At 40.3% G+C, this 15478-nt stretch overlaps 1 protein-coding gene across 2 annotated transcripts in view; it reads left to right on the plus strand.

Moving 5' to 3' along the window:
* CBX5 (chromobox 5) overlaps window positions 1-14086 on the plus strand; it is a 43129-nt gene extending 29043 nt beyond the window's left edge. For both annotated transcript variants that reach the window (XM_053556769.1, XM_053556770.1), the window contains exons 4-5: window positions 2143-2243; window positions 5620-14086. In XM_053556769.1, the coding sequence (XP_053412744.1) occupies window positions 2143-2243; window positions 5620-5770 (252 nt within the window). In that variant the 3' untranslated portion in view covers window positions 5771-14086. The remainder of the gene's footprint in view (window positions 1-2142; window positions 2244-5619) is intronic.
* The last annotated feature ends 1392 nt before the right edge of the window (window positions 14087-15478 follow it).

A 15478-nucleotide genomic window follows, 5' to 3' on the forward strand; every position in this document is an offset into this window, starting at 1 on the left:
AGAGCATTAGTTCTCAACCCTAGCTACACATTAAAATCACCTGGGGGGAGGGAGGTGCTTTAAAAAATGTCCAGTGCTGAAGATGCACTCCAGACTAGTTAAATTTGAATTTCTGGGTGTTTGACCCAGGCACCAGTTCTAAGGTTTACACAAATGTTTTCTGGTCTCTGTAACAGAGAAAATGGGAAACTAGCATTCTAAAAAGAATGAAATGAGAGTGGAGGATTGGAGGTTGCAAGTAAAAGTGGACTCTCCGTTTGTGTCTGTCTTCCTGTTTGTTTTCTTGATTCTATTTTATACAACCTTATTTTTTAAACTGCTCTCTTCTGGTGGGGTCTGTATATCATTATGATCTAATGTACTGACAGAGGATTTGAGAATGGTTTCTCTTCTCTAATGAGCTGGGACTTGATTTTTTTTTTCCTTTTCATTAGTCTTTTATATTCTAGCTTTTGTCATTTGATTCATTATCTAGCTAAGTGAAGAGAGCAAAAACAAAACAGTGTAAGACTTGACTAGCCATTTATAACAGTCTGTATTTCTACAACCTAGGGTTTCTATACTTTTAAAAAGGAGCAATCTGAGTAATCTGGCTTGGAACCACTGGCCAGTGCAGAGAGTTTTGTTCCTTTCCAGGTTCTGAAGCTGCTGACCTTGAAAACAATCCCCACATGTCCTTTACATCATAATGTTCATCTGGGGCCCCTGATAGCATTCTCAGCAATACTGGCTGCTGTCAGGGAGGCAGCTGGGAAGCTAGCTAGGTGGTTGTTTGTTTTAAAGGTACAGAAGGGGATTATGTTTCTTTCTTTAGACCACTGTAGAAGAAATTTGTTAGTCGGCATTATGCCTGATTTAAGATTACTGCCTGTGTGATGATTTTAGCATTTTCTTTGCCTAGGCTTTTTTTTCAGCAGCTTGAACATTTTTCTTTATCATCCCCCACTCTCCCTCCCTATATGGCAAAAGGCAAACTGTTCTCAGCCACCAGCTATGATTTACAACTCAGTCCATGCACCAGCATTCCAGCTGTGAGCAGCTGTGCGCACATCTGGGAACTTCTTCCCCTTAAGCATCGGCAAAAGAGGCTGTTTTTAAAAAACAGTATTTTCTCTTGATCCATGCATGAAATTTCCTTCCTATTGGGGGTTCTGGTATCTTTGGGGACCACATGGACCCTGAATTCTCTTTATCTCTCAAGGTGAACATCAGATCAAAGAGATTTTATTATGAATATCAGACACCAGAGATTTATTTCATTTGGGCATTCTCTCTAGATCTTTTTTGTGTTACTACTAGACAAGCTTGCATTATCTTCCATAATAAAGTTTTAAAAACTACCTGGTTTGTAGAAAATTTTATTTTATTATTTTGCTCTCACTGGCAAGATTGCATGATTAGGCCAAGTTTCAATACTCACCTTATAAGTTATCAATGTTATTTTCTTCTTCTTTTTTTTTTTTAATTTATGGACCAGTTCTGCCTTCTAAGGCTAGCAGCTTGTCCACATTAAAAGAAGATAGGCACAGACCAGAGCTTCCTCTCTAGACAAATGCATGGATATTGGTGTTTGTGATTTCTAAAATTTGCTGTTTAATAGTATTGGCCTTCCATGATTCTTACCTCTGTTCTTTCATAAGTATGGGTGATGGTGAAAAGTATTAAAATAATTGGTTAATATTAAGGTAAACTAAAAGTAGAAAAAAAGATTAAGAGAGGTGTTATGTGAAGTTTATAAAAGGAAAAAGGGTTTAGTTAGGATAAATACAGATTTGTTATTTTAAAAGCTGCAACTTAAAGAGTCATCTACTTGTAGTATTAAGGATATTTAAGATATGGAATTAGAGGAATTCCTTGATGATGACTCCAAAATATTTTATAAGATATTAAAGAGTATTAGGGTTTACTCTTAATCTTTAAAAGGAATTCCAGGAAGGACATCTTCTTGCAAAAATATCTCTTGGCATCACTGTCACTGGCTGACCTAGTATTTTATTTGTTAAATTCTAAGAACTTTTCTGAATTGGTGACAGAAATGGTATCAGGTGATATTAACTTAGATTGTGCTTTCTTGAACTGAGGAACAAGGAAATTTTTTTTACTTTCTCCAAGCTGTAACCTTTCTTTATCTTCTGTTTATAGCAGAGTAATGATATTGCTCGAGGCTTTGAGAGAGGACTGGAACCAGAAAAGATCATTGGGGCGACAGATTCCTGTGGTGATTTAATGTTCCTAATGAAATGGTGAGAGAGATTGAGCCTGACTTTACTGTTGTGTTTCTTTGTCAGTGAGTTGAGTTTGTTTGGAAGCTAGGTTAGCAAGGCTGAATAGCAAGACTCTGTTGTCTGGGCTAGAGTGGCATAGCCTCAGCCTTGCTTACTGCAGTCTCAAACTCCTAGCTTCAAGTAATCTTCATGTATCAGATTCCAGACTAGCTGGGATTATAGGCAAGCACCACCAAGCCTGGCACATTTTTCTATTTTTAGTAGAGACAAGGGTCTCACTCTTGCTCAGGCTGGTCTCAAACTCTTGAACTGAAGCAATCCTAAAAGTTACATAAATAGTTTAATTTTTTATCTGATTAGAATGTTGCTGATAAATTACCCAGAAGCCTATATTTGAAGAATCACTGTCCTCTGTCAGGATTAAGGAGCTGTATTTAGCGGTTTTTCCTACTCAGCCATTGTGTGTCACTTAATGATTTACTTTCACATATTAACTAGTTTTATCTATTGTAGTCTAAATTTGAGTATCTGTCTGCTCTAAGCTGTGTGTTTTCCCTCTCCACCTTTGTGAATTAAACTTCTCAACTTTCTAGTAAAAGAGGTAGTTATGGCTCAGTGCCCGTAACTCAGTGGTTAGGGTGCCAGCCACATACACCAGAGTTGGCAGGTTCGAACCCAGCCTGGGCCTGCTAAACAACAATGACAAGTACAACAAAAATATAGCTGGGCATTGTGGCAGATGCCTGTAGTCCCAGCTACTTAGGGGGCTGAGGCAAGAGAATCACTTAAGCCCAAGAGTTTGAGGTTGCTATGAGCTGTGATGCTGCAGTACTCTACTGAGGGCGACATAGTGAGACTCTGTCTCCAAAAAAAAGAGAGAGAAATAGTTGTCTTTGTCCGCTTTTTAAGAAAAAAAAAAAGTTGTTTTTTTTTTAAAGATACAGTCAAACTGTGTTGTTGAGGCTAGAGTGCAGTGGTATGATTATAGCTCACTATATCCTTGAACTTCTGGGCTCACATGATCCTCCCCCCTTCGCCTTCTGAGTAGCTGGGACTACTGGCAGTACCACCATGCCAGATTGATTTTTAAAAATTTTTTTGAAGAGACAGGGTCTCACCAAGTTGCCCAGGCCATTCTCAAACTCCTGGCCTCAAACAGTCCTCCAACCTTAGCCTCCCAACATGCTTAAATTACATATGTGAGCCTTTGTACTCAGCCACAAGAGAATTTCATTTAAAGTTTTTTTTTTTTTTTTTTTTAAAGTTTGTTTTTTTTTTGTCTTGATTTGAAATCATGGAAGAAACCATGTTGCTAGTTTTTTTAATATTCTTGGTAGTAGAGATAATCGAAATTTACAGTTAAATATTTATTTATTTTTATTGAGAGAGTTTCACTTTGTCATCCTCGGTAGATGCCACAGCATCACAGCTTACAGCAACCTCAAACTCTTTGGGCTCCAGAGATTCTCTTGCCTCAGCTACTCTAGTAACTGGGACTACAGGGTCCTGCTACAATGCCTGGTTTTTTTTGTTTGTTTGTTTTGAGATGGAGTCTGACTGTTGTCGCCCTTGGTAGAGTGCCATGGTGTCATAGCAACCTCAAACTCTTGGGGTTAAGCGATTCTCTTGCCCCAGCCTCCCAAGTAACTGGGACTACAGGTGCCGCCACAACACCCGGCTATTTTTGTTCCAGTTGTCATTGTTGGTTAGCTGGCCCAGGCTGGGTTTGAACCCACCAGCCTCCGTGCATGTGGCTGGTGCCATAACTTCTGTACTACAGGTGCTGAGCCTTTTTGTTTGTTTAGCAGGCCTGGGCTGGGTTCAAGCCTACCAGCCCCAGAGCATGTGGCCAGCATTCTAACCACTGAGCTATGGGCACCCCATCTGAAGTTTTAGTTTCTTATTATTATACTTCACAGTTATGACCAAAGAGGTAATGCATATTTAAAAGGCCACAGGGTATGAAGGCTCAGGACCCTTTTACGTTAATGATCAGGAAACTGGATTGATCAACTTACACATAATCCAGAGAGCTGAATATAGGTTTAATTAGGTTCATACACATGCTCATACAAATAAAATTGTGGACATATTATAATTTATTATTCAGCCTTCTTTTTTTTCTGAGACAGAGTCTCACTATATCGCTCTTGGTAGAATGCCATGGTGTCAAGCTCACAGCAACCTGAAACTCTTGGGTGTAAACAATTCTCTTGCCTCAGCCTTTCAAGTAGCTGGGACTACAGGTGCCCACCACAATGTCCGGCTATTTTTGTTGTTGTAGTTGTAGTTGTTGTTGTTGTTTAGTAGACCTGAGCTGGGTTCCAATCCACCAGCCCCGGTGTATGTGGCTGGTGCCCTAACCTCTAAGCTATGGGTGCCAAGCCAGCCTTCTTTTTTTTTTTTTAATTATTGGCGATTCATTGAGGGTACAAAGAACCAGGTTACATTGATTGCATTTGTTAAGTAAAGTCCCTCATATAATCGTGTCCTGCCCCCAAAAGGTGTGTGGTATTTTTTTTTTCTTTGAGACAGAGTCTCACTTTGTCACCCTGGGTAGAGTGCAGTGGCATCATAGCTCATAGCGACCTCAAACTATTGGGCTCAAGCGATTCTCTTGCCTTAGCCTTCCAAGTAGCTGGAACTGCAGGTGCCTGCCACAAAGCCTGGCTATTTTTAGAGAAGAGGTTTCGAACCCGTAAGCTTAGGCAATCCACCAGCCTCGGCCTCCCAGAATGCTAGGATTACAGGTGTGAGCCATGGCACCCGGCCTATACAGCCTTTTTGACTGAGCCTACCATGTTTTTTTTTTTGCAGTTTTTGGCCAGGGCTGGTTCGAACTCGCCACCTCCAGCATGTGGGGCTGGTGCCCTACTCCTTTGAGCCCCAGGCGCTGCCCAAGCCTACCATGTTTTACATTTAAATTCTAGCTGCAGACTTCTGTCTGAGATAGTAGTTAAATGATATTCAGTCATAATTTAATTCATTTACATAAATTTCTCCTTGAAAATATTGAACAGTTAGGGTCCTTTTCACCTTGAAATCAAGGTGAGGAGGGTGGCGCCTGTGGCTTCAGAATATGGGGTGCCGGCCCCATATACTGAAGGTGGCAGATGCAAACCTGGCCCCGGCCAAACTGCAACAAAAAATAGCCGGAAGTTGTGGCGGGTGCCTGTAGTCCCAGCTACTCAGGAGGCTGAGGCAAGAGAATTGCTAACTTCTTAAAAAAAAGAAAAAAAGAAATCAAAGTGAGGAGGAAATTAAATGAATTAAATCCATGTAATGACAAAACCTATGTTTGAATAGATTCTTTCTCAGTCCTTTCCTTCTAAGTCTCATTTTTTCTTTCTTTGTTTTTCTTTTTCTGAGCTTACGTCTCGTTTTTTCTTTCCAGGAAAGACACAGATGAAGCAGATCTGGTTCTTGCAAAAGAAGCTAATGTGAAATGTCCACAAATTGTGATAGCATTTTATGAAGAGAGACTGACATGGCATGCGTACCCTGAGGATGCGGAAAACAAAGAGAAAGAAACAGCAAAGAGCTAAAGGAGGGGGTGGTCTCTGTCATTTCTCTTTGTACATAATACATTCACCCCCACCCCCTTCTACCCACCCCCTTTTGTCCTAAACACATCCATAAAAAATGTGCTTATCCCTGTGCTCCACAGGAGAAATGTTGGTATTGGTTCTCTTGTAACATAACCGATGGTCTGATCCATGATAAGTGTCTCTCTGTGAAGACCAGGCATTTACATACTGTGTGTAATTCTCACAATTTTTTTCCTTTGCCCTGATCTCTTCCTTCTGCTCCCCTGAGACCTCAAGATGCATTTTAACTTCTTATTCACCTTAGAGTCTTTTCAGGGTTGGCTGATTCTTTTAGATTTGGGGATTTTGTTATAATGATGATGAATTTTGGTTTCTTGCTTTGGTTCTTAGAACATGGTGATGACCAGCTGGCCTTTGTTTTGACATGTTGGGATGGAAAGGATATTGCCCATATTTTAAAAAGCCAATAGAATTGCCTACCTATTAGGGCTTTCCCAACTTTGTTCAACTCTACCCAAGAGAATTCAGGGTTTCTGGTGTGGTCTTCTGGGCTATCCCTGTTGTTCAGCCTCACTTACCCTCCCACTCCCAGAAAAATTCCGTCCATTGGAGGACTTGAAAATTTACACTGAAAAGGCACTCCTTTTCCTTTTAGCCCCAGGACTTTTGGCCTTGTTCTTAGGAATCCCTGTTTCTGCTTCTGCAAGGTGGTGTCAGTTTGTCATAAATGACAAGATTATTAACTGTGGAGATTTTTAGCTGTAGTACATGAGGAAGATGGGTAGTGGTAGGATACAATTGTCTTTATTATCATATATGGTATGTATGTATTATTTCTTTCCATCCCTCGTATTTAGATTATATATTTTATGTAGGTGTGAGTGATTGCCTGGTGCTTGCTTGTGCCAAGGTGCTAGGCACCCTCCAACCCTGCCAACTATTGTGGCCTCCCAAAGCATTCCTGTTACCAAAGAGGCTTCAAACCTGACCCTCACTTCTCAGTGGACCCACTTTTCCCTCCTATGCCATTAGTTTCAGTGGGGAATTTTTGGAGGGGAGCCATTGGCCACAATATCAATTTTAAATATTCATAGCAGTTATAGTCATAAGTCTTCTTTTTCTTAACTCCTGGATTTACATCGAGTCCCCACAGTATTAATGTGCTTTCCTTTTACCACCCTTAAACTTTTAGTTGTATATTAATTTTAGGATCTATTTTCATGAAAGAATATCACTTCAAGAAGTGACAGGCCCTGGCATTAGTATGTCATAGAACCTTCTCTTCCAGCAAAATATTTTCCTTTTGTTTTCTTCTGCATTATTGACAGATTTTTCTGATCGTACCCTTCTGCCTTTGTCCTTTATGAAATACTCTACTTCTTTTTATCCATTTCTTCTTGTAGTTGACGGGGGCTAGAGAATCAGGACTAAAAGTAAGGAAATAGCAGGGTTTTGAGCATCCTTGTCCCAGCCCCAAAGCTGAGGAAATAAGAATAAATGCTTGAAATAGCCTTAATTCTAGAGTTCACAAGCCATTGAGGCTGGTTTTGTTGTTGCTTTGATTTTTAAAACATAGCTGTCTGGCCAGGAGCATTCAACCATTTCTAGATTATTCAGAGTAATGAGGAGAATGGATGGATTGCTCTAGTCCACAGATGAGCCAAATAATATGCAAATCATACACCCATTCATAGCATGTTACCATTGCTTCCCTGCTCAGCTGCTGATTGAATTCTATGTGCTTGCATAAATTATGTCAAAAATTATACTGCAGTTGAGAAGACAGCTGTTGCTGCAGTGACATGACAGAATGAAACAAGTTTTTGGTTTAAGTCAGCCAAGAAAATCCTGAGTGGTAATGTGATTGGGGGACAGCTCATAATCCATATCTCAAGTAGGTGGGAGTTTTATCTCTATATTTGCTCTCTGAAGGAATTAAAGGCATAAATCAGGTACTGGATAATTGACAGTTGTTTGTACTTAACCTGATGGGCATCTAAAAGAAAGGAAGGATGGTCAGCAAACAGATTTGTTATACAAGTAACCAAGAATATCAATTAGGGTAGCCAAGAATAGGACAAAAATAGGCCAGAGCTCCTGAGGAAGTGATGTGGGTCACAGATTTGCAGCTGGAGAAAATGATAGCCGATTATCCAAGTAGCCAGTGTTTGCATCCTAGTAGCAGTGGGTATGTAAACTGAATTAATCATATTTTTAAAACCAAACATCTAGCATGGGAATAAAAAACACAATAATATTTGGTACTTGGATTGATAGAGAAAAGCCCGAGATACATGGTTGCTGTGGTTATAGGTAGTAATATTTAAGGCATCCATCTAAATCTAATTTTATTTTACCAAAATAGCTACATCTACTACTTTATCACCCCTTTAATACTTCTCACTCTATCTTTTTCTGTCCTCAGTTTATTGAATCGTGCTCTTATACTGAATATTCCCACAACAAGTTTTGTTCTCTCCCTACTACCCACAGCTGGTTGCATAGGGAGTGAGGCCAATACTGACTTCAGCCTTTAGCACTAAGGAAGTCAGATGGCTGCCTCCAGAATTGTTAGTGCTGAGTAACTGTCCTAGGTCTTGGAGAATTGCAGCCTCAAACAAGAAGTCGTTTCATGGAGATTTCTTCCCTCTTTAAAAAGTTAATAGCCATGGGGAAAGCACTGTGATGGCTAGGTCTCAGGTGCTTAGTGTATGTGTATATTTTTCTCGTGTTTAGTCCTCTTTGAGAAGATCTTTCTAATGTTAGATTTCTTCTAGTACTCAGCATTGAAGGATCTCCCTTTCTGCAGTAGAGTCGATCAAGGACAGCTTAGCAGCTCTTCCTTCCAATTCCTGAGCTAGGCAGTTGTCCTTAGGTTAAGATCTACAGTAGGAAAAGTCAGCCTGGATGGAAGCACCTATTTAAACTAGGAGAGATCTGTATTTTTTTCTCCTTCAAACCAGTTTTTGTCTGTTCTAGGGAACATTTGGACCTGTGGTGCGTCTAATATTTGAAAATTTAAGTGGTCCTTGGTTGTCCCTCAACCATACTACACATTACTTTGTGTAGTTGCTGAAGAGTTCGTTCTGTTCTGACAGCTTAGGCAATTATTCTTAACTCTTTATTGCTGTTCTGTAGCTACCCTGCAGTCCATTTTCCTTATTATTCAGGCCAAATTGCAGGGCACTGGGGGAAGATTATTGGGATTTTCATCTTCAGATTTTTACAGGTCTGTGATTTAGCCCAGCTTGCCTAAGGTACTGTGAGGGTCAGAAAGATCTGTGTTTGGGCTGGGGAACAGTTGTCTACCTTAGTGTTCAGATTTGAGGACCTAAAATGATGATATGAGAACCCTATTAGATTTGAAATGAGAAAAAGTTAGGTTGAAGAAAAGTCTCATGCACACATGACCTCATCCTTTTGATTGATACTTTTAAAGTAAAAATGATAGTGTTGAGGTGTATACTTTTGTCACTAGACCACCAAACATGGTCTGGCAAGCCAGAGAGAGGGAAAGTCTGGAGTAAATAAATATATTGCAATTTCATGCTGACTTCACCCAACCCATTATCTGTTTTCAGAAACAGAGATGTTACCAGCCTTACACCAGAAAGCATAAGCTCTAAATTAGGTGCCTCTTCTGCCCAGTTTGTGTTAAGCTTTCCAAATTCCAGCCACATTAGTGCGCATCAGCAGTGATTTCACTCAATACGTATTTTTTTGTTTGGAGATACAGAGTTCAAAAAGAGGCAGCCCCTGGCCTCAAGGAATTTTCATACTGGTTATGATGAATTGACCATTAATAGTTTGGTGTAATAAATGCTACACGCTGATGTAAATTTCTGGTTTGGGGGCAGAGACGACCGGCTGGTGTTTGATAATGGTTTGTGGCCCTAGAATAGGAGAGTGGTGTTATTTTTGGTTAATATGTAGAAAAGACCTGTGACCTTGGGTGAACTAAGCTAACTGGCCATGAAACACAGAAGGGCTTGTTTTATTGTAGGAAATAAATATAGGTAAGGATTAGAAATGTGTTACTGGGCAGCACTTGTGGCTCAAGGAGTAGGGCGCTGGTCCCATATGCCAGAGATGGCGCATTCAAACCTAGCCCCGGCCAAAAATCCCAAAAAAAAAAAAAAAAAAAGAAATGTGTTACTGAGAGAAAACAGTTGAGTTGAGATCAGGAACTTCTGGTTTTGGTCCCTGGTTTAGATTTTGCCGGAGTAGTTAGTGGTAGAGTTAATGCTTCTGTGTGGAAAATATTAACTATGTTGCAGATTCAGTTGTATGTTGCCCTATTGTGGGTTCTGTGGCAACATTTATTCCTCATGGATATTGTCAGAACTGCTTATACCTTTTTCAATTTCTCATCCTTTTTGGAGGAATGAACACAAAACTGGCTTTATTCCTTAAAATAGGGACATACTTTCTAATGACAAGAGATTTGCTAAAAAAGAAGGTTTGAAGCACATCTGTTAATATCTGAGCATCTGCTTTGGGCAGTGTAGTTCTATTCAACTCAACAAGAGAGAGTGATTTCTAAGCAAGAACTTGTGTCAGTTATATGGAAACCTTTCCCGGAAATACACCTAAGCTGTCTATTAAATCGGCATGGAGTGGAGGTCTAGAGTGAAGCCTAAGCTTGGTTAAGAAACAGTCTGACCATAAGAAAGTTGTCAATTCTGACCCATCTGACCACAAGAAAGATCTGTTTATTTCTGCATGAATAATTGAAAGTTGCCTAGCTTTGGAAGTCATAATTCCCAGGAATTATAGTAAGTCTTCTGGAAAAGTAAAGTGTGAAGTTTTCTAGACAGTTTCATTAAAGAAAAAAATTATAGTTTCTTTTTGCTTTTGCTGAATTTCTTGAATTTTAATCTACCTCATCTTGGCTTTTTTGGAGTTATTTCCACTTGTTGCCAATTTAACATCATGCTTGACTTTGGTTTTCTAAGTTGGAATTTTTTTTCTATTCATTGATGGCTTGTTCTCCTGCCTTTTCTCCTGATTCTTTCATCTCACGTCATCTCATATTGCTCCTCTGTCAGAGAAATGTTTTAAAATAGTTTAAAGTCCTAATTTATGGGAAGAAAGCGATCCTCCAATGCTGTTTGTCTCTGAGGGTCAGTAAGAGAAAGAGTTAAAAGAAGGTGGTGGGGGAGGGGATGAATCCTACGCTGGAGGCAAAAAGCTGACAAGGAAAGAGCCATTAATTAAGACAATTTCAAAGTCAACCAATTGTGATCATTAATGTCACAATAGATCAAAACCTAATTATCACAGCCTAGGTAAGAGCCATCAGTATTAATCGGAAAATCTAATAGGAAACTATTATCAAGAAATTAGGCCAGATTGAACGCAGTGAACTTTTATCTTGTCCTCTCTGTCTCTCTTTTTGTGATGTCCCACGCATTGGCAGGTGTGACCCTAACTGTTGTCTTGTCTAAGGCCAAGTGACGAGTTTATCAGTCTTTTTTAAGGATTGTTTTTTCTTTTAGGAATTCTAAACAGACTGCACTTGAACTGTCATTGCTGAAAAATCAGTTTTGAACATTCTCATCACCTGTACTTGTCTGATATGATCAGCAATCAGTGAAAAAAAAGGTTTATATGTAGGTGGTTCCTGGAATTAGAATATCCCTTGTGCACATTTTACTGTGTGTGTTGGTAAATCATTCTTTGAATTTTTGTTGTATATAGAGTCCTACTACACTGGATACTCTGAAGGAGGGATGGAAGAAAGGTTTCTGCCTAGAAATTCTTTGAAAACACCTGAAAAAATAGAGTTTAAACATATTACAACACCCGCAAAGCTCAAATCAGTGGTTTCTAGTAGTAGCTTTTAGGATTTGATCCTTTTTTTTGTTTTTTATGTTTTTACCCTTATTTGTGATTCTTCCAAGCAAAGGATTTGATTCTAAACCAGGTCTGGCTGTGGCTTTGCTGTCCATCTCATGTATCCCCCACTTCTATTACTCTTTCCCAGCTTCAGGATAAAAGACATGATGATTTCTCCCAGATTCCAGAGTAAATCCAAAGAGGGAAAAAAACATCCATTTTTTTCTTTTGCCTTTCTTTTGTCTCTGGTAGGAGAAAGGAAAATTACAAGGGTCTATATGGCTACTTATAAAAGTTATTTCATTCTGTCTCCCTGAATTTTTATCCTTAGTCTTGAGCTGTTAATGAAGATGCTGCAACTCTTGAAGTTGAGTTGAGGCAGAACAGTTGGAAAGGTGGAATTCTGGACACAAAGTAGCAGGGATGTGTTTTGTGGTGTTAGGATCCCCAGCCTGCCAACTTCGTGGTTCTACCAGAGCCCTAACAAGACCACCACTGGGGAATGGTTCTCATTGTTTTTGCTTGAATATCGTGGTCCTAGGAATTTGGGTTACTCAATACAAAATTTTGGAAAACTAGTGTGCCGGTTATTAGTCTTTCACGTTTTGGGATAAAGTAAATATTTACAAAATAATTCATGTCCTTAATGTTTAAGATACAATTTTATTTTCAAAACATTCATTCATTAACACATGACTTTCAGAAGCTGTATGTTTCTCTCAGATGCCTCAAGTTATACTAGATAAGGAATAGGCCCCCAGTTAATACTTGTGAATTGATTGGGGTTTTTTGAGAGTGAAGTGTACCTACCAACTTCCTTTTGCTCCCAAGTGCACTCTAAGAAGTAAAATGCTGTAGGAAGTGAAACAAGAATTGAGTGAATGCTGACTATGTGTGCCAACCTTCTCACTGATTGATAATGGCTGACCTTGGGCAAGTCTCTCCTTTCAATGCCTCAGTTCCCCATCTGTCAAATGGGGGTAATAATACTGACCTACCTCACAAGGGGTGTTGTGAGGCATTGTAAATCAAAGTTGATAGAATACTTTAGGGTCCTCCGTGGAGGATTCCTTGAGCTGAAGTTTAAGCCTGACACAGGCTTTACTCCTCACTGAGCTGTCTCCAAGATTGGAACTACTTAGTGACCTCGGCAACTTCTCTGCCCCCCACCCCTCATCAAAGCTGCTAGTTCAGACGTTGACAGTGTTTTCATGAATGTTGGATCCTACTAGTCCTACTTAGGTTGTTATGGAGGAAGGCACTTAGTATTTTCAATGTCTTGCATTCGCTAAGAGAAGCTCTTTTAGACCCAGGAGTATTGGATTAAGGAATTGTGAGGCAGTGATGCTACTGCTTATTTGTCTCTGCAGGTTGAGAATTAAGGTTCCATTTCCTGTAGGTTTGGAGCAGACTTAAATTGTCTCAGGAGCAAAGCAACCCTGAGTGGTTTTGATTTACGTTGTTGCTTATCACTCCCCACAGTGATCCCAGGACACCTGGGTCACTGCACCCCTTTGTAGTATCTATACTGGAGCCTCCACTTCCTCATAGGGACCAGCTGGTTCAATAAATGAGACCACCTTCTCATTTTTCACCAAAACCAGCTAGCTACATTGGGATTTTTTTTCTAGAAATAAGTGTAACACTTAGAATTGGGCATCTGTCTTTAAAGCTTCATCCAATTCACTGTATTCACCATCCGTCATCTCTCTCAGTAGCCACAGTCTGAACCTAACCTTGACTTCCCCCCCACCACTGGTTTGAGAAAACTTTGGACACTATTTGTCTGGTGTGTGCTCAAGAGCCTTACCCTTTCCATATCAGTTTAGGGGCTCAGCTCAGTTTTCCAATAGGGCTTTTTCTCCTTTGGCCCTAGATTTGTAATTCATGAAAAAGCACAAAGTCCTGACCCTTAGTGGTCACATTCTGGTTCTCTGTGTTTTGTGGACTCTGCTCCCACTGTTCACCCAGCACTGGTGGTACCAGGTGGTTCTGTGGAATCCTAGAGGATGGAGAGAGCACAGTCTGGCATCCTGCCAGGTAGCCAGGAGTTGACTCACCCATGGCCCACTGGCCTTCCCACCACTTCCTACAGAATGGATCTTAAGAGACTCAAGAGGCTGGGTTTCTTTCAGCCCTCTCTTATCCTGAGTAGCAACACAAATCACACTTTGTAGCCAGATTTCTGAATGAAAATAAAATATTGGAATTCTCTATGGACTTTAAGTTTTGTGGGGGAGTTTTGGTTGTGTTTCTTGGTTTTATTTTAGCCAAACATGTCCACTTTTGATTTTTTTAAAGGATAAGTGATCTATATATGTGTTCACCTTTTAAATGTAAATGTTTAAAAGTAGGCATTTATGTGTTTCCATAACTGACATCTGATGCAGACCTCATTCTCTCCCCCCTTCCACCCTCCTCTTTTCCCTCTTTTCATAATCTTGTATTGGTTCTAATAAATGGTTGCTTTTCAAATACAGATCCTGAGTGGTGTTTTAAAGATTGGGTCTTACATCTGTTCTTTAATTTGGGTCCTGGAGTATCAGCCAGTTCTTTCAGCTCAGTTTCTGAAAGAACAACTTGGAAAACAAGGGCTCTTTTCTAAGGGCTGTTGGTGTCTGACTTTCTACAAATAGCCACAGAGTGGCTCACGTGTGAGGAATACAAAGAACGCAAGTTCTGTTTTCTACTCTATTTCCTTAACCAGTTCAGTTTATAGCCTTCCTGGTTTTCATGTTCTTCTCTGATGGTTCCAAGAATAAACTGGGAATTTATCTTCAGGATCCAAGGGACCTCTAGAAGAGTCACTCATGGTTATTAAAATTTGTGCAATACCACATCAAGCAAACAGTCTAAATCAGGTTTGAAAATACATGAGTTTATAAATGTAACTATTTTACTTTTCTCTGAGGACTTGTGGGTCAGGAACGTGGTGCAGGTGAATTAGACATTGGATTAGGAGTGGAAAAGTATATAGATAGTAAAGGATTTATTGAGTAAGAAGAGGCCAGTGCAGTCCCAAATCTAATGGAGGTAGGAAGAAACGCTCAGAAGAGTTAAGTAGTAAGAAGATGGAGAGATTCCCAAACCCAGGCATCCTCCCAATGAGATGTGCCTCTTTGGAAGCTAAGTACTTTTTTTCTCTCATCTCTTATCTGCAATTCCCTCTTGTTCTTTCTTGCTGCTGAGTTATAGGGTCTCCCCAGTCTAATCTTGTAAAGTCTTATGAAGACATCTGTAGGGTGCCTAGCTTAATGTTCCATGACCTCATAAACATGGGACAGGAGAGCCATTTGGTCCACTCAGAGCCAGATCCTTTTGACGTTATTTATTTCCTATCTCTGAAGACTGAGGCTGTTTGAACTCTTCCCTTTCTATCTTTCTAATTCTCTAGAAATTGTGCCATTTTGTCTCTGCCTCAGGCTGATAGGAAAGCACAACTCCTGTACTCCTACCCCTGAACAACTGTGTCTTGGTTTTTGTTTCCCTCCAGTGAGGAATACGCCTGCATGGCACTCATTCAGATGAGCTCATTGCTCATGACTCTTCACCCAGGACTCTTGCCTCTCAGTCTGCTGGGCAATTTTGTTTCTCCCTTTGTCTTCACTAGAGGGCTGCAGAACACGGGAAATCGATGCAGTGCTGACAGCCTGGGAAAATGGAGGATCACTGTGTGGGGGTCTCCCCTTGGATCATTGGATCATGGAGCACATAGCTCTAAATTGCCCTGTTAACCCAACAGCTCTCAGGCAGCCTCTTTGGAAGGAAGTGTGAGCTGGGGTGTGAGAGCCCAGCAGCCTGGGGATGCTCCAAAGTGCTGCCTAAGCTTTGAGAGAGACTTATGTGTGGGGAGAGTGGAGAGACAAG

The sequence above is a fragment of the Nycticebus coucang genome, chromosome 12, assembly GCF_027406575.1.
Source record: "Nycticebus coucang isolate mNycCou1 chromosome 12, mNycCou1.pri, whole genome shotgun sequence".
Lineage (NCBI taxonomy): Eukaryota > Metazoa > Chordata > Mammalia > Primates > Lorisidae > Nycticebus > Nycticebus coucang.